This window comes from Centruroides sculpturatus, unplaced genomic scaffold (genome assembly GCF_000671375.1).
Source record: "Centruroides sculpturatus isolate CEXI.00-Female unplaced genomic scaffold, Cexi_2.0 scaffold1144, whole genome shotgun sequence".
Lineage (NCBI taxonomy): Eukaryota > Metazoa > Arthropoda > Arachnida > Scorpiones > Buthidae > Centruroides > Centruroides sculpturatus.
Window position 1 is genome coordinate 121,318 of NW_019385316.1, and position 22,154 is coordinate 143,471.

General features: G+C 32.4%; 2 protein-coding genes across 5 annotated transcripts; one reads left to right on the top strand and one right to left on the bottom strand.

The window, feature by feature from the left end:
* The first annotated feature begins 731 nt into the window (after positions 1–731).
* LOC111637545 (ATP-binding cassette sub-family A member 2-like) lies at positions 732–3,242 on the top strand. Its single transcript, XM_023383053.1, has 3 exons — positions 732–1,467; positions 1,542–1,650; positions 1,722–3,242. Exons 1-3 carry the CDS (start codon positions 1,276–1,278, stop codon positions 1,814–1,816), a joined length of 396 nt encoding a protein of 131 aa, XP_023238821.1. The 5' UTR covers positions 732–1,275; the 3' UTR covers positions 1,817–3,242.
* LOC111637544 (putative leucine-rich repeat-containing protein DDB_G0290503) lies at positions 3,152–22,112 on the bottom strand. Of its 4 annotated transcripts, none has more exons than XM_023383050.1 (11): positions 20,812–22,112; positions 7,552–7,616; positions 7,392–7,490; positions 7,229–7,317; positions 7,032–7,162; positions 6,871–6,953; positions 6,502–6,756; positions 3,833–4,135; positions 3,619–3,765; positions 3,416–3,553; positions 3,152–3,250 (listed from the first exon to the last, which is right to left on the bottom strand). In XM_023383050.1, exons 2-10 carry the CDS (start codon positions 7,552–7,554, stop codon positions 3,455–3,457), a joined length of 1,209 nt encoding a protein of 402 aa, XP_023238818.1. In that variant the 5' UTR covers positions 7,555–7,616; positions 20,812–22,112; the 3' UTR covers positions 3,152–3,250; positions 3,416–3,454. The 4 variants fall into 4 exon arrangements, with proteins under 4 accessions (XP_023238818.1, XP_023238819.1, XP_023238817.1 ...); XM_023383051.1 differs by lacking the exon at positions 20,812–22,112 and adding an exon at positions 13,073–13,089; XM_023383049.1 differs by lacking the exon at positions 20,812–22,112 and adding an exon at positions 7,754–8,053.
* Between the last annotated feature and the right edge of the window lie 42 nt (positions 22,113–22,154).

A 22,154-nucleotide genomic window follows, 5' to 3' on the forward strand; every position in this document is an offset into this window, starting at 1 on the left:
TACCCTAACTGTGTACCAAATTTCAACTTTCAACTCCTAACCGTTTGGGCTCGTATCCATAATGTATATAGAAGTTTTAATCCTGTCTCTCTCTCCCCCGGGGGGAATTTCGAAAAATCCCTTCTTAGTGTGCGTTTTCATGACGTACCCTATCTGTGTACCAAATTTCAACTTTCAACTCCTAACCGTTTGGGCTCTGCGCTTATTATTATTATTATCATCAACCCGTCTCGATTATATATTTGATAATAGATAGATGTCATTGTCTCTCCAAATACTGTATCTTTTTTATTTCTGTCAATATCCCAACGTGTGTTCAGCAGCCATCTTGTATTTTCTTGCACACATGGGATTGTGGGAGCTCTCTTGAGTCAATCATGATTGAAATGGTCGAGAGAGGTCGCACCAAGCATAGTCACCGACCTTGGTCACAATCTAGATTGAAATGCTCAGTGCGAACGGGTATTACAGTTAACTTAAATAATATGTGGCTGTCTTTAAGAGAAAGTACTTTTAATTAGCATGTTAAATAAGAAATATCAAAAATAGTTATAGTTTGAAGAAAAAGAAAGATTCACAAATTAAGTATGTAAGTGACAAATCCACAAATAGAATAATTTCAATTGCTCATTTCATTTCCTTATTTGCAAGTGATATTCTGATTGATTCACTTTGTCATTTAAATGAAATGCAATTTCATCACAAAAGTACAATTTTTGATAACCTATCTTAGTTTTTTTTAAGCTCTGATCCTTATGAATATGAAAACCTATTTCAGGTTGTTCTGACTTACAGCTATCTTAATCTAAGTTATACATTTTTCAGCATAATTCCCATATGTGTGATTGGGATGTGACTAGGTATTTAATAGTTATCATCAATGACTTTCAGAATATAAAATGGCCATTGATAGATATGAATCTATCTCATCTGAGACAAGATAGTTTGTTTCCAAATTATCAATTCAAACTGCAAACATGAATTCTGTTCTTATAGTAGAATATCATTGCAAAGGGATTATTCTTCAAGTCTCATTAAACTGTAGCATAAAGAAAACTTTTGTCTGGTTTAGAAATACATTTCAGATTACATTTGCTATGGTTGAGTGAGTGAAATATATTAATGAAAAATTTTGACAATCTAGCACTTATATACAGCTCTGTATATTAGTATTTAATTGTAAAAATCTATAAGTTCTAGAAATTTAACATTAACTTTTTCAGATATGGTGCAGGATATACACTAACATTAAGAGTAGGAGGTGAACTTTCTAATATGAGAGAAGTTGCATCTTATATTGAAAAAACATTTGGATCAATGGCAGTTCTTCAAGAGCAACATCTGAATCAAATGGAATATCAGCTAGCACCAACTCTCTCTCTTTCTCATGTATTTAAAGAATTAAAAAATGCCACTAGGCTACTTGAAATAGAGGATTATTCAATTTCACAAACAACTCTAGATCAGGTTAGTTAAATATTTAATACATTTTACTTAACTTGAATAAATTATTAATTTTAATATTAACTTTTTGTTAAAAGGTTTTCATCAGTTTTGCTAAAATGCAAGCAGATGTCAGTGAAGAACTACCACAAACAACTTTTCAATGCATCTTCAAGAATGGAGTTACATTAAATAAGAAGAAGAAAAGTAAATATATATATATATTAAATTTTCTGATAAATTAAAAGTATATTTGTTTAATTATATATAAAATTTAGGTGGCCAAGGAAACAACAAAATTACACAGCAAGCAGGAGATATCGAGCTGTTCATCCGAAGACCAAATCCCAACATACCACCCGAGCTAGTGTGAATAAGTGACTTGCCAAGTTGTTTTGTTTCATATTCATACATTCACTCAGGACCTAAATATCTTGGACATGTGAATATCCAAATGCCATTAACCCAATTCAACATGATCTTTTTTATTTTATAATTCAGTTGAGGCATTTAGTGAAATTTATATTTATTAAATAATGCATTTCACAGTTGAAACATCATCTCCCAAATCAAAGTTTCACTTCCTATATTTTACAGAACTGTTCCTAGCACATTTATCAGGCTACTACCTATTTTTACAATGTTAGATTACAGAAAAGTATTTATTATTAATATACAGAAAACTATTTTTTAAATCATGCCCCCCAAAAAAATATCAAATTTGATCTTTGGCTATCTCTAATTGATAATTTAAGAGTTGCCAGCTAAAATTAAACGAAGCTTGCCAATGTAATAATTTATACATACACACAACAGTATATAAATTCCAGTTTTTGGTACACGAAACTGGATGTAAAAGTTTCCTGTGATACTTTCGTTTTCACACTCCCGGTAGGCTTATCCTACTGTGTATATGTACATAATTTTGTTTATTGATCTGATTTCTTTTAGACAATTGTATACGTGCATATTATTTTTTTAGGCAGTTGTTTTTTGTCTTCCACATCATGCCAAGTTCCCAAATTGTGGTAGGCATCGAGTCGGAAGAGTTGGAATGTAGATAACCTTGCGCGTTTCAGTTTAGTTCATGTCACCATCATCCTGTTCATTGTAATATAATTAAACACATTGTTATATGACAGATCTTATTCAAAGTTGTAAAATTTTTAAAAAAGTATTTCCATTATATTCCTGGAGAAAAGAAAAAGAACTATTTTATTACCATGTTTGTTTAGTGATAGTTTAGTTCCGATTGTTGATTGTACATTTATTGAAACGGGAATCTTTCCTCCACAGAGGACGTAGTCAGTTTTATTTTGTGTGCTAGATACATTCCACGTGCATTGGCACATCTCTAGCTTTGGAGAATAAACCCTGTTCTTTCTTTTAATATTTACATCCCTTTGGAAGGGCATTTGTATTTGTTTTATTTTATGTAGTAGTCAAATTAATTGCGTCATGCATGTGTCTGTGATTTTTAAGTGATACTGTCATAATATATTTAGTATTTTCCTCAAATTGCTGCATTTGCTTTCACTACGGGTTTCAGACATTCTGTCGGCAGTTCAGAATAAGAGATTGGTCTCTGATGTGTTTAGAATTTTGATGCATGTCACACAAACGTTTGAAAAAAAATCTCAAAGTTTTCAGAATCCTCACTTTTTATTTTTAAATATTGGTAGCACTTGCGTGCAATTATAATTAAATTGTTTTTGAGTGATATATTGTGATCTTATTTATCATAAAAGTGATATTTAAAAATATATAATTTTGTGAATGTTTCTTCAATTTCACCTAAGCACAGCTCCTATTAAAAAAAGTGTAAAAAAATAATTTACATTTTAATAAAATATATTTCTTGTGCTAAACAATTGTATTTTAATTATGACTAAAGAACTAAATCCAAAACTAAACAAGATATTTGTCCAGATCTACATACTGCATTTAAAATAAATTTTAACAATAATAATACCTTTTTCTAATCCACAATAAAGTTTTTAATTAAAAAAAATTACATATGTATTCTCTTCATGTAATTTGTTCTTCCTTGCAAATTTAAAGGCTTTATACTGGGAAGAGAAATTTTACAAGAACTGATAGGAAAGTATTCCTGAAAAGTGAAATTTTTAATAACTATTATTAAAAAATATATGATAAATTATGTTAAATATATACTTTTTGATTCATGTTATTTTTTATATCCTCCATTTGTCTTTCTTTGTCTTTCAGTTTCTCTTGACTTTCCACCAATTGTTCTGATTTTTTCATCAATTTTTGTTTCAAGGTTTGTATTTGTTTTGTTAAATTCATTCTATCTGCATCCTAGAGCAATGATATTTATGTCAAGATTCATAAATGTAGAATATTTCATTAAAATTTTACATAATACCTGATATCCTATTAAAGCAGCATTACCAATTTCTTTTGCTATATTGTTATAATATAAATTTTCACTTTGAATTTTCTTACTCATTTCCATTGTTTCTCTATAAATTCTATTTATATTTATTGACTTGTTCTCTAAGTCAGCTATTTGTTCTTTCAGTTTTTCTGTTTCTCTCAATTTTTCTTGAAACCTTTCTTCTGTTTTGTTAATTTTTTGTGCTCGCCCCTTCAATAAAACCAAAAGCATCTCTTTTTCTGTTGATAACACTTTCAATTTCCTAACTAATGCTCTTTTGTCATCTTCCATCTAGGATCCAAAATATGAAAGTATTACAATCAATTAATAAGCTTTCAAAACTGTATACATGATTTATTTGATAAAACAATGCAATACCAATTTCCTTCAAGAAAACTAGTGCAGGGGTGGCCAATAGTTTTTGCCCTGGGCCGAATTGGAAAGAAAACTTTTTCCACGGGCCGAACCAGAGACTGCCCTAGGAAGATTTTGAGGCAGTGCAAGATCTAGATCTCATTGTGATGTCACCCCGTAGAGACTAAATTGTACATAGAGATTACAGATACATTTTTCACATTATCATGAATTTCAACATTCTATGCTGTACTTAAGAGATTTGTAATGTAGCATTAACTCTAAATGCATGGTGAGTTGTTGACCTTTTTTTTTTCTTTTTAGGCATCAAAATTTTTCGTCAAGCTATTTGGACTTGAGTAGCTAATATTGAAAGATTAATTGCGGGCCGCATAAATTCGTTAGATGGGTCGTATATTGGCCATGCCTGCTCTAGTGTAACAAACGTAAATCTGTTCTGAAAGATTATCCCTCTATATTTTTCCAAAAATACAATAGAACTGCAATAATGCAAAGCCTTACTAACCACGGATGAGAGATTAAAAATGAAACTTCAATCTTTCTATATTTTGAGAATCAGGATCAGATTTGAATCTGGTCTCTTACAAGTGACAGCATCCAATAAAAAATATAACATAGTCCAATTCTTGATGGACAGGATTCTTGTTGTTTCAAATAAATACAAATTTATTAAAACTTTGAAGAAAAATTGGCTGTATATGTTCTTTACACAGAATTTATAAAGTTGTTTTACAGGACTATTACTGACAAATGAGCTATGAGATGGCTATGCCCTTTCTGAAAGCACTGCTGATTAAGTTTAAGATTTAGCTACACAGATGGATCACACGAATTTCAAAGCTACAGAAGGGTGGTTGTTGCATTGGAAAACTAGACACAAGCGACCAGATGGCTGAGCAGTCAAGGTCTACTGCTCTGGGGGACCTGGGATTGAATCCGGACAGGTCAAATAATCCCCAGGAATTTTTCGGGGGTGGTCCATTCGGATATATCAGGACCATCCCTTATCACCTGGCTATCCCATTGTGGGCCTGACAGAACCCATAATGGGCTTGCAAAAATAGGCCCTCTTAGTGCCCACAGGGCGGAAAGAGTTAAAAAAAACTAGACACGAAATATTTCAGAGCATGCGGTGAAAAAAAAAATGCTGACATTAGGAGCGCCAAAGATCAGAAATCACGAATCGCTGTAGAAATTGCTGCAGAAATTTAGTCCCGATCAAATTACAACACATGAAAAAGCAGCACAATGGGCTAATGCGGTCCATTGCTTTTTCTTCCACTCTTGATAGTTCTTCACGTTTACAACTTAGGGTGGCGCGGTAAAACAGCCACATAGTTCCGAGTTGTAAACGTGTAGAAAAAAGCACTGGATCGCATTAGTCCATTGTGCTGCAATGATTAGTCATTGGAGGATTATGTGCCTTAAAGGCACTAGCGTAGCGAAGGGGGTGTATCATGCACCGGGTCTCCAAGACAAACTATGTGTGTTTCTGGAGGGGGAGCCAATAGCGTCGTGCCCCGGGCTCAAGTTATGTTCGCTACCCCACTGAACAAGGGAGTCTATCATACCCCGGGCGCCAATAAAGTGTCGTGCGCTGGGCGCAAGTTATGTCACTACGCCACTGCTTAAAGGTCTTAGATTTGACTATTTACCAGTGGATATTATGCCAACAAGAATGAACGGATGATTTCCAATATTTTCTTGAAATGGCTTATGGATTGGAATGCAGAACTACACAAAAAGTCGAGAACAGTTATTCTATTCTAATTCTACTGCTCATCGTCATGTATAATATTTGAGAAACACTTATCTGAAGTTTCTTCCGACTAATACCACGCTTACGAAACAACCGTTGGATATAGGAATCATTGTATTGCGGGAAGCTGGTACAATACATCCTTGAAACAACTGAAAAAAATACTCCTGTGATCAAAAAAGTATGGGGAGTGGTTCAATAAAATGCAAGATCTTAATTTATTCATCAACATTTATTTCGTCCCTTTCAAAGAAACTCCTCCCGCTGCAATGAACTTAGGCCAACGTTTTTTCCCAATCTTTGAAACAAGTTTTCGTGAAACCCCTTCGGGACTCGCAGTTAATTTCGTTTTATGGCACCAAACGATTACTACCAAGGGGAAATGTTAGTCGAGAATACAGGAAAAAACCATACACTGATTAGAAGTATCAGTAGAAAATAAAATCATCAGTTTTTTAATACAAAATAAATTATAAGCTCGAGTACAATTTAAAAAATAATAATGAGATTTCTAACTATTTACGTGTTTCGAAGAATATTTGCTGGTCTGAAGTACACTTTCTTCTAATTCTTCTTGCAGTAGCAACACATCAGATGTCTGTTTATCCAAAACTTTTTTCATTGTTTCTACTTGTTCTTTTAAACACTCGTTTTCTTCTTTTATCTTCATTAATTTTTCCTCTAATTTATCACTTTCCAATCGTTTGTCTACTCGATCGTTAATTTCTTTATTCAGTCTACCTTCTACCATTAATTTCTCCTCTTTTATATCTAATTGCTACAATAAAACGTGTAAATAAAAATAATTCTGTTGTCACGTACGTTACGTTTCTAATTAATCATTCTGAATTATTTTAGAAATTTTAATTTTCTACAATTAACATATTGTTACTTGTCGAAGAACAATGGTTTCCTTTTCCGATTCTTCTTTCGATTTCTTAACTTCTTCAAGCTGTAAACGGAGACGATCTCTTTCTAAATTAAAAATTATAACTTATAACATTGTCAAATTATTTGTATACTTTAATAAACGTAAATATTTATCACTTCCACCATTTTTTAAACTTTCAAACTCGAATTTTAACTCGTGGCAAATGGACAGCATCTCTTCGCGAGATCCCACCATTTTGTTTATCGTACTCGTCGCAGCCTTCGAGTTGAACATTTCCAGTGTACAATTTTCCCTGCATATATTGAAAATATTATGTTTATTAGTTATTTGTTAATAAGAATTAAAACTTATAAATTACTTCTCCGAATTTTGCCACCGAATTTGGTTTGAAAATTCCCGAATCTTCGAGGAATACTCTTCTGTATCCTTCCACCATTTTTTCAATTTCTGAAATTGATGACGATAGATATTGGATATGAAGTTTTATTTTATGGAGTTTGTTTTTGAAATTCGAGTTTTGCCTTTATTAGTTTGTCCACATGGTCGTCATTTCCGGATGGATCCGAGGAAGTTCCATTGAAAAGTTCTTCCTCTCCCACAGCATCTACACTTTCCTGTGACTAAAACGATGAAAGTAAAGATCAACGTTAATAAAATTTGTAATTTGTTTAAAATCTTTACCATTTTTTTATTGATGATGATCAAAAATCAATTGAACAACCAATTTTCTTTCATTCACGCAGTTCCTGAAGAATAAAATTTAACAATGATCGAATAGTTTTTCAATTTAAAATTTTAATTGTTCTATTAGGGGGAAAACGTTTTTTAAAAGCAATAAATGTTTAAACGCTAAACAGTAATACAAAGCTGCAAAATAAATTACTTTTTATTGGATTTATTATTATTATTAACCATTATTTCAAATACCAAACAGATAGTTGTGTTATTATCGGGCTATAAGGCTAAATAATTACTAAGCAATTTGGCATGAGACAGGCTGCCATCTCTCGTTAAATATAATAATTAAATTATCTAACTATATAAAGCCGAAAAACCTGATTCATTCTTTGTCACTGTATGCCAAAAATGGCCACTAGGGGTGCCCCTAGCTATTATTTAAATTAACAATAAATTCAGTATATAATTATTTGATGCGGTTTTTTGCATTTTTGGCTGCGTTTTAGTAGGGTAGGCCATGAGAAATTCAGTATATTATTATTTTATTTGTAATAGGAATTTATTATTTATACCACGGAATGGCACCGCTGCTGATATAACGTCCACTACGGGGTGTTCCAGGCTACTAGAATAGAAGGATCTGTTAACGTCGTCCAGCATCACCAACGCCTCCAACCACAACATCCATTTCGACGACCTTACCTTGCCTTCCAAAATTCCAATCTCCCGGACACTTTCATCCAACAGTCCTTTAAGGAATGGGAGGCCCAGCAAAATATCAACACCATTGTTGCCACTGTGGGTTGAAAACCTCCAACACCGTGACAGCGGCTTTTGTTGACACAAAAATCAACATCACGGCTCACTTCTCTCTCCACGATTTTCACTGCGGAAGGATCCATCACAATAAGGCAGATGCCATCATTTGTACAGACTCGAAATCGGTTCTTAAGGCTCTCCACGCTCAACATGATAAGTTCCCTACCTTAATCCAAACCATCAATACCATCCTCAACCAAAAGTATATCCTCAACCTTCAGACCAAGCTTATATGGACCCCGGCTCATAGAAGCATTCCCATCAACGAACAAGCGGACAAACTCGCCAAAACCACCCCCTCAACTCTGTCATCATCCACTACATAACCGCCGAAGACCAACTCTCTCATCAAGTCCGACAACGAGAAACATATGAACAACAGATGGAACACCTACCCCAAAAACTCTCTACCCTTGGTTTTCTAACACATCAGATATTTCTATTCCTGACATCATTGACTGCCGCATCAACGTCCTCATCAACCGCGCAAGAACTAACTCTTTGCTTACGAACCACTTTCTTTATACCCGCAACATCTGCACCACTGACCAGTGCAAAAACTGCATGACCACTGCAAATACTGCATGAAGGCATCATCACTGTGGAGTCACGTTAAAAAGTTGTCCCTTTTAATGAATATGAGGGTCCATCTATTGGGAGAATTGAATTGAAAAGATTTCAATTTGCTTTAAAAAGTAGATGGTTAAGCCGCCATCATGGATAATAGCTAACATGGCGTAGTGCTAGCTGGAAAAAGAAAAATAGCAGTCAAAAATAATAAAAATTAAATTTTATTTATTTATTTTTTATTATTTATTTTATTAGTGAAAAAAGCACTGCTTCTAATTTTAATTAATGACAACGAAAGAGCCAAAGCACCGACTCGTTTTTCTGCCAACAAAAAAGAAAAGTAGCAAAGTTGTCCCAAAGTAGCCAAAGGTGACATCACTGAAAGGAAACTTTAAATTTAAAAAAACAACTAAATTTATATTGTACATAATATTACTAATATAATAAAAATATATTAATGTTAAAAACAAATAATACCGTCGGATTTTAATTGGGCTATAATAATGCTAATTGATCATAAATATAATACATAATTTGCTCTAAAGGTAAGCAGTTACGCCATCTTGTTTTAAAGTTAATAATTAGAAAATTAATTAAATTACTACATTGCTTGGCTTGGTTTATGTACAATNTATGTAATATGTTATATTATTTAAGTTTATGGTTCTCCCATTGTAACAGGCAATTGCCGTATTACAAATAAAGCGTAATTTGGATTGGATAATAATGCTAATTGATCATAAATATAATACATAATTTGCTCTAAAGGTAAGCAGTTACGCCATCTTGTTTTAAAGTTAATAATTAGAAAATTAATTAAATTACTACATTGCTTGGCTTGGTTTATGTACAATTACAGTATATTAAAGTTGATATTGGACGAAAATATAAATTCCTGTACTTCATCAACAAGCAAACTATTAATTTTAAAAAAAATCTAAGAAAGTCAATTCAAAAAGAAAATAGAAATAAGACAGAAAAACCAAGTGAATATAAAGTATTTTTATAGATGAAATCTGGGAAAATAGTTCACATTCTGATGAGAAATATTCAAATCGTGCTTTCCTCTTTGTTTAACGACATATAAATTACTTATAAATGTCATTTTAATGGCATCCGAACTCCGATCCATAACATAGAATAATTGTAAAACAGATATCAAGTTCGATAAACAATAAATTGTTTGATACGGTTTAAAGAATTCGGTGATTTCAGGAGCACTTGAAATCACTTCATTCAATAACAGATTATATTTAATATCTCAATTTTATTAATTGAAAAAAATTCAATTGTGATAACACACTACTACACAAGATTCGGGTCAATTACCTATTGCTCCTAGATTATGTTTTATAACGATGAGAATCATAGGATAAATATCAGTAATTTTAGGATAAATAATAGCAATAGGATAAATATCAGTAATTTTTTAACAAATGAACAGAATGGCCAGAACAACTGTTGTTCTGTTCATTCCTAATATAAGTTAATTAATTTGTATAGAGCAAAGGTGTTTATGTCTATACATAGAGATAATCTACATTATACAATATACATTATCCAATGATTCTTGTGATAATAAGATCTCAAATTACAGTTTTATTATCGGTTAACAAATATATGGGATAATATAAATACAGAATAGCAGAGAACTGTTTAAAGAAGGATAAACTACACAAACACAAACTGTTAACACAATAAGTAGCATAATAAACCATAAAAATAACAAAAACGTTTCCGAAGCAGACTTTTTTCATTAAAATTAAAATTTTAATTGTCCCTTCAAAAGTAGGCACTTTACTAGAATTTCCAGATGTCCCGGTATTCTTCATTTAAAACTTACAGAAAGAAACGATACAATTTTTCGACATACACCATCATAGGCAGAAGTTATAGCAATAATATCTTCCCATAGTAAAAATTTACATATATATATTTTTCTCTACAATTATTATTAAGATTTTCTTATTAAATAATACTATAGAACTTTGATTAATAAACAAAACTGAAATTCTACATCATCCAATTTCTAATCGTATCATATAACCTGGAATTATTCTGGAAAGTTTATAAATCAGGCAAAAAAAAAAAATATACAAAGAATTGCTTCTAATTGGGCTGCAATTTGAAAAAATTTGTAGACCTATAAATCCCACTGTCCTCCATTCATCCGTCTTTCCTTACTTTCGAGAACGGAGTTAGATGAAATCCGAAACTAGATATGGAAACCTTAGTAACATAAGACCCCGATTGACTATATACGAACTTTTATTGCAAACCGGAAGTAACGTTTTTTCAATTCAAATATTTCCCCCTGAAAGCAGTTAATAGATGACCGGGAATACTCTATTGCTAACGGAAAAGTATGATGTACGGGGGCAAGCCACTATTAATTTGAAATGGAGAGCATATACTTTAAATGAAATAAATTAAAAATATGACTAAAAATTGCAGCCTGGCATTGTGACCATGTCACAATAAATTATTGCTCGTTCTTGGAAGTGATTCATCGCTTAGATAGGAGATCCATAAGACAACACAATATATTAACGAATGAAATAAATTCATATAAGTATCAACATTAGAGACTTTTAGTTTTGTTAATAAAGGCCACATAGTCTTCACATGAATCATAATCTTCACAAAATTCTGCTAAGATATATATACTTTTTTCTGTAGCTAATTTGGAGTATATGCTGTAATAACTGTATCGTCAGCACACATCAATATAGTTCTATCATTAGAAAGAGACAAACCCAAAAGACCAGACAGTTTGACAAAATCCACAAGTTCATTAACATATAAAGAAACAACATAAGATATAAATTTCGCCTTGCAATACACTAGTCTATACATCAAACGACACTGTATCCATTCATACTTTTTAACCTTGCAGTGGCCTTTCTGTAAATATCCATTTTCAAATTCAAAAAATATTTGCTAATCATTATTTTTCCAAGCACAGCCCACAAATTAAAATGATTTATGTTGTCAAATGCGGCTTTAAAGTGGACAAAAACTGCATATAATTTTCTCCTTTCCTTCCTAATCTGTTCCTTTAAACAGATCTCTTTGATGAGAATGCATTTAAACAGATAAATTCATTATCCATACAAAAATTATAACAATTTTCCACCATAATTAGAAATTTTATCTTTAGAGTTTCTTGTAAGCTCGTAATTATTAGATACACAGTATGAGAGATGCTCTGGGTTGTCCTATTGTAGCATTAAACTATGCACGTAAAATAACATTATATATATACGTCCAAAATCTTCAGTATGTCTATGAAAAAATTATCATACTTATCATCAGGAGGAACAACTAAGAGATTATTATTATTATTATTAATACAACGGTTAATGTCCAGGGTCGTAGACCATCATGGCGGCTCTTCCTGTTTTAGTCTCGAAACCGGACCGCTTTGGAGACGACGTGTCACGTGACGACGCGAGCGAACGCCGGCGGCTGTCATGGCGCCGGCGCTGATTCCAGCAAAGACAAGAAAGCAAACAGTGGGGACGCACGCTCTAACCTAACCTATTCTAATAAATTATCATAATTATTACCAATTATATTATTAGAATAGGTTAGGTTAGAACGTGCGTCCCCACTGTTTGTTTTTGTTTGCCGCGGCGCAGCAGCCGCCGCCGTTCGCTCGCGTCGTCACGTGACACGTCATCTCCAAAGCGGTCCGGTTTCGAGGCTAAAACAGGAAGAGCCGCCATGATGGTCTACGACCCTGGACATTAACCAAATAAGATTTTAAACTTATCTTTAACTTGACAAATTTTGCCGTCTAAATTACACGCATAAATTATATCATCTGCTATTATTCTATTATAACGTAATTTAATACATCTAGCGCCTTTTAAACGTAATTCATTAGCATATAATCTTAATTTTTCTAATCATTTATAAAAATATTAGTACCTTTTAAATTCCTCGTATTCTTATAAATTTTTCGGTTAATGTTACCTATGGTAGCGAAATATGGCGCCGCTTCCGGTCGCCATCTTGTTTGTGCATTCGCACGCTTTCTCGCGGCGGCGCCGCGACAAAGCGTTGCCTAATTAACGGTAATAATCAAATTACTTATTTTTAGTAATTAGCGGTAAAATCAAAAATTACTTACATTTTATTGATGAGCATTTTCCTTTTTCCGACGTTTTCTTTCTAGCGACGACGACTCACCGGTACGTGAAGGCGTTGGTTTTTTTTTTCTTTCCTTTCCTTTCAACAATTTTGTCTGTTTTATTGCTATTTTTCTGTTTTGTTTTTTTTTTCATTTTTTTACTTTCGTCTTGGGATTAGATGCTGGAGCGGCAGGAACGGCCTCGGGTTCTTTCCATGAGGATGGTTTTCTGGAACCTGGATATATCGTGCTCAAGTGCTTAATAAAATTATGTGGAATCTGTCTCCTGGAGTTATTAATGGACACATTTTTGAAACTTTTTATACATAAAGGCGTCGGATAGATCTTCTGTATAATGCTTTGGCAAATTCTTCTTGTTTTTTAAATATCCCCATAGTCTTCCAATGTTTTGCGTATGAACTCCCGTATTTGGGTTTACAAAGTTTTCCGAGCGATTTACTGTTTTGTGAGTCCGATAATACAATTTGCATGTTTCGGCACATTTACCGCAAACTTCCTCGGTATGTTGTAAGCAAATTTAAAACCACTATCTATTCTCGGGTCTAAAACTATTTCCGAATAGTCGGACTCAAGCATTCGATAAAATTGACGGCCGGTGCACTTCTTCCAGAAATCGTCGGACTCAATATCGAAATCGTCGGACTCAATATCGAAATTAGGTCATTGGTAATTATTTTTAGAAAAAAAAAGAAAAAAGAACATGCTTAAATCGATTATTTTTTAGTTTTTCTCTACATTATTTTCTATAAATTAAACTCAATAAGAAATTGTTACTTAACTTATAAAAAAAAACGAAATCTTCTATAACTTCGAAGTTTCAGTATCTCAGAATGGCACGATACGAAAAAAACCGCATTAGAAAAAAAAATAATTTGCATAATTAGCGATCATTCGTTTCACTGCGCCCTCTACTAACTTCGTCACTAGATACCTTATTCGAGATTACCGGAAGCGCCTCCATATTTCGCTACTATAGGTAACATTCAAGGACTTTAAACTACAAGGATAGCCAGATCCCGTATATTTGTTAGCGTGACCTTGGATCTATGTGACGTCACAGCAAGCCCTCTACTTCAACATGACAGATCTTTCAAACAACAAAATACGATAAAATATTAAATCATTTCTTAATTAATTATTAAATTACTACTAAATGTAAACTACTGTAGAATTTTCGGATTTAATAAGTGTACTGTACGTCAATAAATTTACAAGTCTTTTGTCTAATATTTATTTAACAAATTAATGAGCTATATTTTTTATTATGTGATTATCTTACTTAACTTTTTAATTTTTTTTCGACAATCACCATTTTCAGAAGGCATTCTTTTCAATATTTTATAGTTTTCTTGTTTAAGATTTCTATAATTAATTCTTATTATAGTTCTTAATTTACAAAAATCTTTTATTAAAGTAAAAGGTAAAACTGTTTCCACTGACTAATTCTGTACAACTCCGGGGCCTTTTTTATACGATTCATCGTGATATATTTCGAAATATTTATTCCATTCTATAATTTTTGCTAGCCATTCATCAGTAGGTTTAATAAGCCCTCCATAAGATAAATGTTGCACCCATGACGGAATGCTATAGTTGTAATGATTTTTAATTTTGTTAGTGGAATTAATTAAGTTTGGGTATTTTTCTTTATATTTATAGGCAAAATATCCTGCTATATACTCGAGAGCATCGTAGGAAGTTTCTTCAGAGATTGTGTTAAAGTCTAGATTGCATGTAGAGTTTCCTGAAGATTTATTTGAAGAAAAAGTAGTTTTACATTCAGTATATTGGTCTGTATTTTCACTTGATACTTCTACATGTGCTTTCTCTAAAACTTTGGGTATAATATATTCCTCTTGTCTTCGATCTGTAGTATTTACTTTTGACTCTAAAATACCAGGATTCTTACCTAAAATAATCAATCTAATCCTATATATAGCATTTAATGGGCTTGGATGTTCATTAGGACCCCGGCTTCTAATTTGAAAAAAAAAAATTTTCCAGACAATCTTGATTTAAGTGCAGATGTATTTTATATCAAAAGTCGATTTCATATCTTGAAAAAGATCAATTAGCGATTTCATTGAGATTATCATTCCTTTCTGGAAAATTTGGAGGGCATTTTTTCCACTTGCTCTCATTGTTGAGATTATTTTTATCATTTTATTTAAATGTTCTTCTTGTAATTCCAAGTCTACACCATATCCATTTTTGCTTGGAACAGAACCTTTTGGTGCATAGCTATTAAAAATGTCGAACCACATATTTATATCTCTAATATACGTTTCATTGATAATAATAATTGATTCATAATAAACGTTTCATTGATATTCACATTCAATTCTTTCCATAAACTTATGTTACTGCAACTACAGTCACTGACGCAAGCTACTACATTATACGATAGTAAATAAAGTTCTGCTATTAATTTTAAAAGTATTTCTCTTGTCATTTTTTGATCAAACCCGATGTAAACAGGTTGCTTCCAATTTGAAAAAAGAAGGTTATTATTGCAACCATACACAGCACACCTAGTACTCAGCATTTTGTTCTTCACCTAACATAAAAATATAGCTTTAAATATTTAATGACTTATATTTAAATCATCTTACCTTATAAAAAATTTAGACAAATAAAACAATTACAGAAATATTAAAATAAATCACTTCGTTAATCACAAAATTGGACGAATATTAAAAGCGAAAACTAAACACGTGCACACCCTGCTATATGTAAACAGAGAGGTCAGGCCTCGTGCTGACGTCACTAACCTGTCATTCCTGGCTAACATTGTAGAATAGGGATCTGGCTATCCTTGTAGTATATAGTCCTTGGGTAACATTAACCAATTTTTCTTTTATCTTCCGGATTCATCAGCCTGTCTTTTTTGTAAGTGTGATACCTTACCAACTCTAAAAGCCTTCTTAACATTTACATCAGAAACTTTTAAAGTGTCTTTAAAATTAAACAAATTTTGCACCAAAACTACAGAATCCTCATCACTTCATTATCTGCAAGACCAGAAATCGCTATGTTATTTCTTCTTTCTTTATCTTCCAACTTTGACAGTCTCTAAAATAAGTCTGGACAACACATTTTTTCTGTTTTCGAATGACTTACTATTGTTTAAACTTTTTCTTGTCCTCTTCAAATACCGAGAACCGAAACTCCAATCGTACAAATGCCGTATTGATGTTTTCTACACATGCCTGGATATTCGACAGTCGTTCCACAGGAATTATTGTAATTTATGATTAGAAGGAATTTAAGCAAAAAACGAATACCTTCTTCCTGAATATTAATTTCTTTTATAGCTTAAATATATGAAAGAATCAATTGTTCCGCCAGATCACTTCGTCTTCATTCTGAGATCTCATTCTTACATTTCTAGCAGATAAATCTTGAGAAACTAGAGAGAAATTTATTCTAGGAAATGTATAAGTCATAAGTTCCAGAAAGGAAAAAAAATCACTAAAATAGATCAAAAATTAAATCTGTTAATTTTCTTCACCAGACAGCGCCCCCAAAACTATTCTTTCAATAAAGTACAGTACCTTTTTCTTTTCCTACATTTAAAATTATTTTTGTCACTGGCAGAGTAGAAACGCATATCCTGGAAGAGTCCCAGTATTTTTCGGAAAAAACTCATTTTATCCCCAAGTACGTGGCAACTCTGCACTTTGCGGCTCTTTTCTTTGACTTATCAGAGCTACCAGCATCACTATCCTTGAGCCATGTTTGAGAAGTAATTAGGATAAATAAAACAAGGAGAAACACTGATACAAAACAAAATGAATCTTTTCCAGAATGAGAATGAATGTGACTGAGCGAGATTTTACGAGACTTCGCGCACCTTAAAAATGGCGCCGATTTAGCGGGCAATTAAAAATTTTTATTTTACATACAGCACAGCATCGATTATCCGACCCCCCGATTAACCGTCACCTCGGTTAACCGACCGTTCAAGTCGGCAAATTTCAAATGTCCGCTAGTGATGTGGCGCTACAATATTTGGCTATGTCTTGGCTACTTTAATATTATTTTTGTTAAATTTTTGCGTGTTTTAGCTGGTAACACTGGCTCGACCATGAAAGGGAGGACAGTACTGTATTTAAACGAGACTTAATTTTCTAATTATGAGTGGTTGTTTGTTTTGTGAGCAATAAAATAATTTAAAAATAATTTTTAACGATACAATAGCGACGATTATTATTTTTTAAAAAATTTGTTATGCTTAACATTCAACGCGAAGTTGGTTAATAGCGATATACCAATATACTAATTACATGGGATATACTAATATACTATACTAATAATGCATTTTTTTTCGGTTATCCGATTTTTTCAGTTATCCGACCAACCTGAGTCCCCAATTGAGTCGGATAATCGATGCTCTACTGTATTTTTCATGTTTTTTTGGATTGCCAATAGCGTAAACCCGAAACCATCTAAGGCGGCCTACTGTATATCTATGTGATGAACAGACAGTACATAATAATCATATAATATTAAATTAACTAAACAATTAAAATTATAAAATCAATAATGGGAAATTGTGTACTAATTCTATATAATTTAATATTAAGTAACATAATAATAAAATCCGCTAAATTTTATAAATATAAATGTAATTTTTACATTAATATTTTACTTCTTGTGCTTCAGAAATGCATAAATTGTCGAATATACAAAAATTAAATGATTTAGAAAAATTTTTGAAAATAATCTAATCGTTTGAATTGTCATCCTAAATAATTGTAATTTGAATAATTCAGAATCATTATGAATAAACAAAAACATTAAAAAATGTCAAGTTCATTGCAAATAAATATTTTCCATTGTTTCTTATTTTGTACATCAAGAAATTTGAGTTTATAATAGAATAAAGCATTTCATTTACAATACAAATTACTTTCGTTTTATAATCGGGTCCTATATGTGTCGGTTACGTCCATATAAAGTTATCTTTTATATAATATGAAAACAGCATTTAATTAATATATGAGAATCAAATTAATAAATTCATAGCGTAAAGCAGGCTTTCGGAAGATCCGTGAGAGTATATGCAATAGATGCTTTTGTATACTTGATCACCAGCCATCTTGTTTGATATTTTTGCAAGTAATACCACGTATAGGTTGCCGGCATATGTAACGCCCGACTGATAGCAAAAGCATACACTTATGTGGGCGGCCGCTGATTCGTTATGACCAATTACAATGAATGTTACGAATCGAAACACCGATTAATCATTGTAAATTTTTGTAATTTAAAAAAATATCTTTGATTTCTGCCGGACTATGACCGGATTCACGAAAGTGTCGTTAGTTAAAACACCGTATTCTTGCGATGTTAAATACGATGGTAAACCGTATCAGCAATTCACTAAGCTCATAGTAACCCGATTTTCTTTTTACGACAAAATATTCAGTGATCTGATTTCGAGAGTATATTGTTTTTCGTCCAATAGGAATATAGTCCGGGAACTTTGAAAATGTCGCATGTTTTCTCCTACGTAAGTTTTGGCGATAAAGTGGAAGAGAGAAAAAAGAAGGCATCATTTTACTCCAAAATATAGGCATTGATAGATGAAGTCGAAAAAAGAAAAAAGTAATAGAAGGAAGAATAGATCAAACTGTTATGTCTCGCTTAATAGGTAATTGTTGGAGATTGGTTTGCGAAGTGAATTCTCATTTTTTACCGGATGCTCGCCCTCTGGTGTTTAACACCAAAACTATTTTATCTGGGTCACTTGGATCATTCTTGTGTACTTTTTTTTAAACTCTTTTCGCCCTGTGGGCACTAGGAGGGCCTCTTTTTGCAAGCCCATTATTTTTTCGACCCATTCGGATTCGAGCCCGGGTCCCCCAGAGCGGTAGGCTGCCACCTTGACCGCTCGGCCATCCGGCCGCATATTTAGGATTTAATTATTTCAGTCGAAGCGGTAGGCTGCCACCTTGACCGCTCGGCCATCCGGCCGCTATTATTATGTACTGTCAACAGTAAAGATGAATAGCAATAGAAAAAGCAATTCTTTCTGTTGCGTCCAAATTGCAATTTCAAAGCCATATGGGAGCCAATATACGTTTTCGTCTATTCCCACATGAAAAACGGATTATTATTCGGAAATAAGAATTCGGAGCTGATAAATATAACCGACAGAAAGAGTGGATTCGACTGTTTATGAATTGGCAAAAAAGTTTTCCGATTGTCCAGCTTTATATGAACAAGTTATGCTGTCAGTTTCATAGGATTTTTCCTTAAAGTTTTTAAAATGTTAGTAATTTTGTCGGACACACAAAGCCTGATTTAAGCATTTCTAGGCTTTAAAGCTGAACTCTGTATCAGGCCCTTTACCAACCCTTCACATTTTTAAAAGTTAATCATAAAAAGAAAATAATTAACATAAACATATTAACTACTTTTTATTTTGTGTAGTATTTAAAGTATGTTTTGTTGGTTTGTAAAAAAATTATATTATAAAATTTGACTTCAAATTTTTTTTTTGAGGCCCCTTGAAACTCGATGCTCTAAGTAAAAGATAACATAGCTTTCCTGTAAATACGGACCTGATGGGACAAATATCAAAGTTAATGTTAATTTAACGGAAAAAGCACAAATGTATAGAACGATCTCGCTCATTTGTTTCTATACCACATGTAATGACATGTCCCGCTAGCAATAATTGTTCTCCCATAAAAGTTCTCGATAAACAGCTGCAAGCAGCATAATACAAATGTTTTCATTTGCATGAAAACATTATATATATATATATAGAAGGTGTTTCATAAATGTTTGGCCAAATTTTAAACTTTTTACTTCACAACGTTTGAATAAATCAAGTTAAAATGTCTTCAGATAAAAATTATATCGGGCATATTATGCTTTATGAGTTTTGGAAAGATTATAACACCGTACAAACAGTAAAAATAAAAAAATCGTACTATATATGAGGAAGATGCTCCTAAACTTCGAACATGACAGATGTAGTTTCAAAAGTATCGGTTAAGAAATATACTAGATCGCGGGGTAGGGACACACACCAGCAAATCAGAGAGAGAGAAAAACAAGGCACATTCAATAGGAACCAAGGAAAAGTGTCGTTAAAAGTCGGGAGGATGAGCAACAGCTGTTCTAATTTTGACACACGACACTTTCAATCAGATTTAACAGTAACTGCGCTTGGCAACCTGTTGATGACCGAAAACATAAGATCATAGATCAATCCCCTTTTCTGCGCATCAAAGTGTTTACGGGACTGAGAAGAATTTTGCAAAGGACTCGACTCAAATCCCGTAAAAAATAAAATAATGGTAATGGATTGAAACTAAATATTAGATCTTCGTAATAGGCCAGTGTTAAGTAATAATTAGTAAAGTTATATGAAAAACAATCTAAAAACAATTTAAAAACTCAGTTATGAAGTTCTATAATGTCTAACAGCTAGAACTATAGAGTTTTAACTGGCCCTTTTCAGGCGTTACAATGTGGAGGAAACCCGGAAAACTCCACATGGCCAGCACATTTGTCAAGGCGCGAACCCACGACCGAACTCCCAGTGTTCAGGGAACGGAACCGTTTAGCCACTGGTGGGCCCCCAAGAAGGCTCCTATCCCCGGTTCCTATCAGAAGCTTTCTACTTCCCAACAATTAACATAAGCAGCAGTTTTTTTAGTATAGTACTTGTCACTGTAAATAATCAGAAAATATTGACTTACCTTATTTTCTATCAAAATATACAAAAATCCAGTTATAATCATGAAATTAATAAAACAAAAATGTCTCATTGTAAGGACATTGTTAGCTTCTCTTCATTACGCATCTATTATTACAACGAGATGTCGCGTGACGTCATTTTGAATTAATTTGCTTATATATTAAAATTATAAATATATTTTTATGACGATGATGATTTACTTATTTCATTAATTAATTAAAATTTATTATAAGGTATTTTCCAATTTAACATTTACTATAATTATATTCCCTATTTGATTGGTATTTAACCAGATCTTGTTTTTTTTTCTTTAATTATTTCATTTACAAATTAAAATTCATTTAAACTTCATTATAAAACTGTACAGTATTTGTGTATTCTAAAATGTAAAGATTTATTTTATTCCCTCAAGAAAAATATTGGATGGAATTACCTTTAGAAATAAAAACCTAAAACTACTTTTTCATGTAAAATTTTTGCAATACTGTACTACACATTAAATTTTTTTGATTACTGCAGAAAATTTAGATTTCATTTGTTACTGATTATTCTACTAAATCATAAATTATAATGCATTTATATGCATTTAAAATAAAGATTGTATTGTTTTCAATAAATGTAGTCTCAGTTCTGAGACGAATACATTAGATATCAGCAGATGATTATTTTTTCCAAATGCAGGGGTCCCAATAAACCTGCTCCATATAAATGTTTTCTGGAATTCTAGAATTGTGTGCAGACATCTATGTAAGTTTCTAATGATATCTGATTTGATTCTTGCTCTCCAAATATTTGTATTTGGAGAGCAAGAAACTACAAAAGAGTAGAAACTACAAAAGAGGTCTAGACTAGGGTTGCCAGATACTTGGGGATAAAATGAGTTCTTCCCAGAAGATACCTGGTCATTTGGAAAGAGTAATAGATGTGTATTTTTACTCTACCAGTTTCAGAAATACATCTAAAATGTGGAAAAAGAAAGACATTTCATTGTAGGAAAAGTTTAGAATAAAGTAGATGGCATTCAGGACAATCCCAGAAAACCAGGACATCTATCAACCCTAGTCTAGGCTAGGTTAGGCTGAGATGTCTTATTCATGCAGTGTCCTTATGACTTTAGCTGAAAAGAACAGAGCATTATCACAGGGCCAGACTGGCTATCTGGCAATTCTAGGAAGCCAATGCCCTCTGAGACCAGTTAATATGGAGATGGAGTTATATAAGATGTGCATAATTTTGGAAATCCATTAGAAATGTCTTTTGTAAAAATTTTAAGCATAATATTAACAGAATACATTATAAATGATTAGGTTAATTAAAATATATTTTAATAATTATATATTGTTC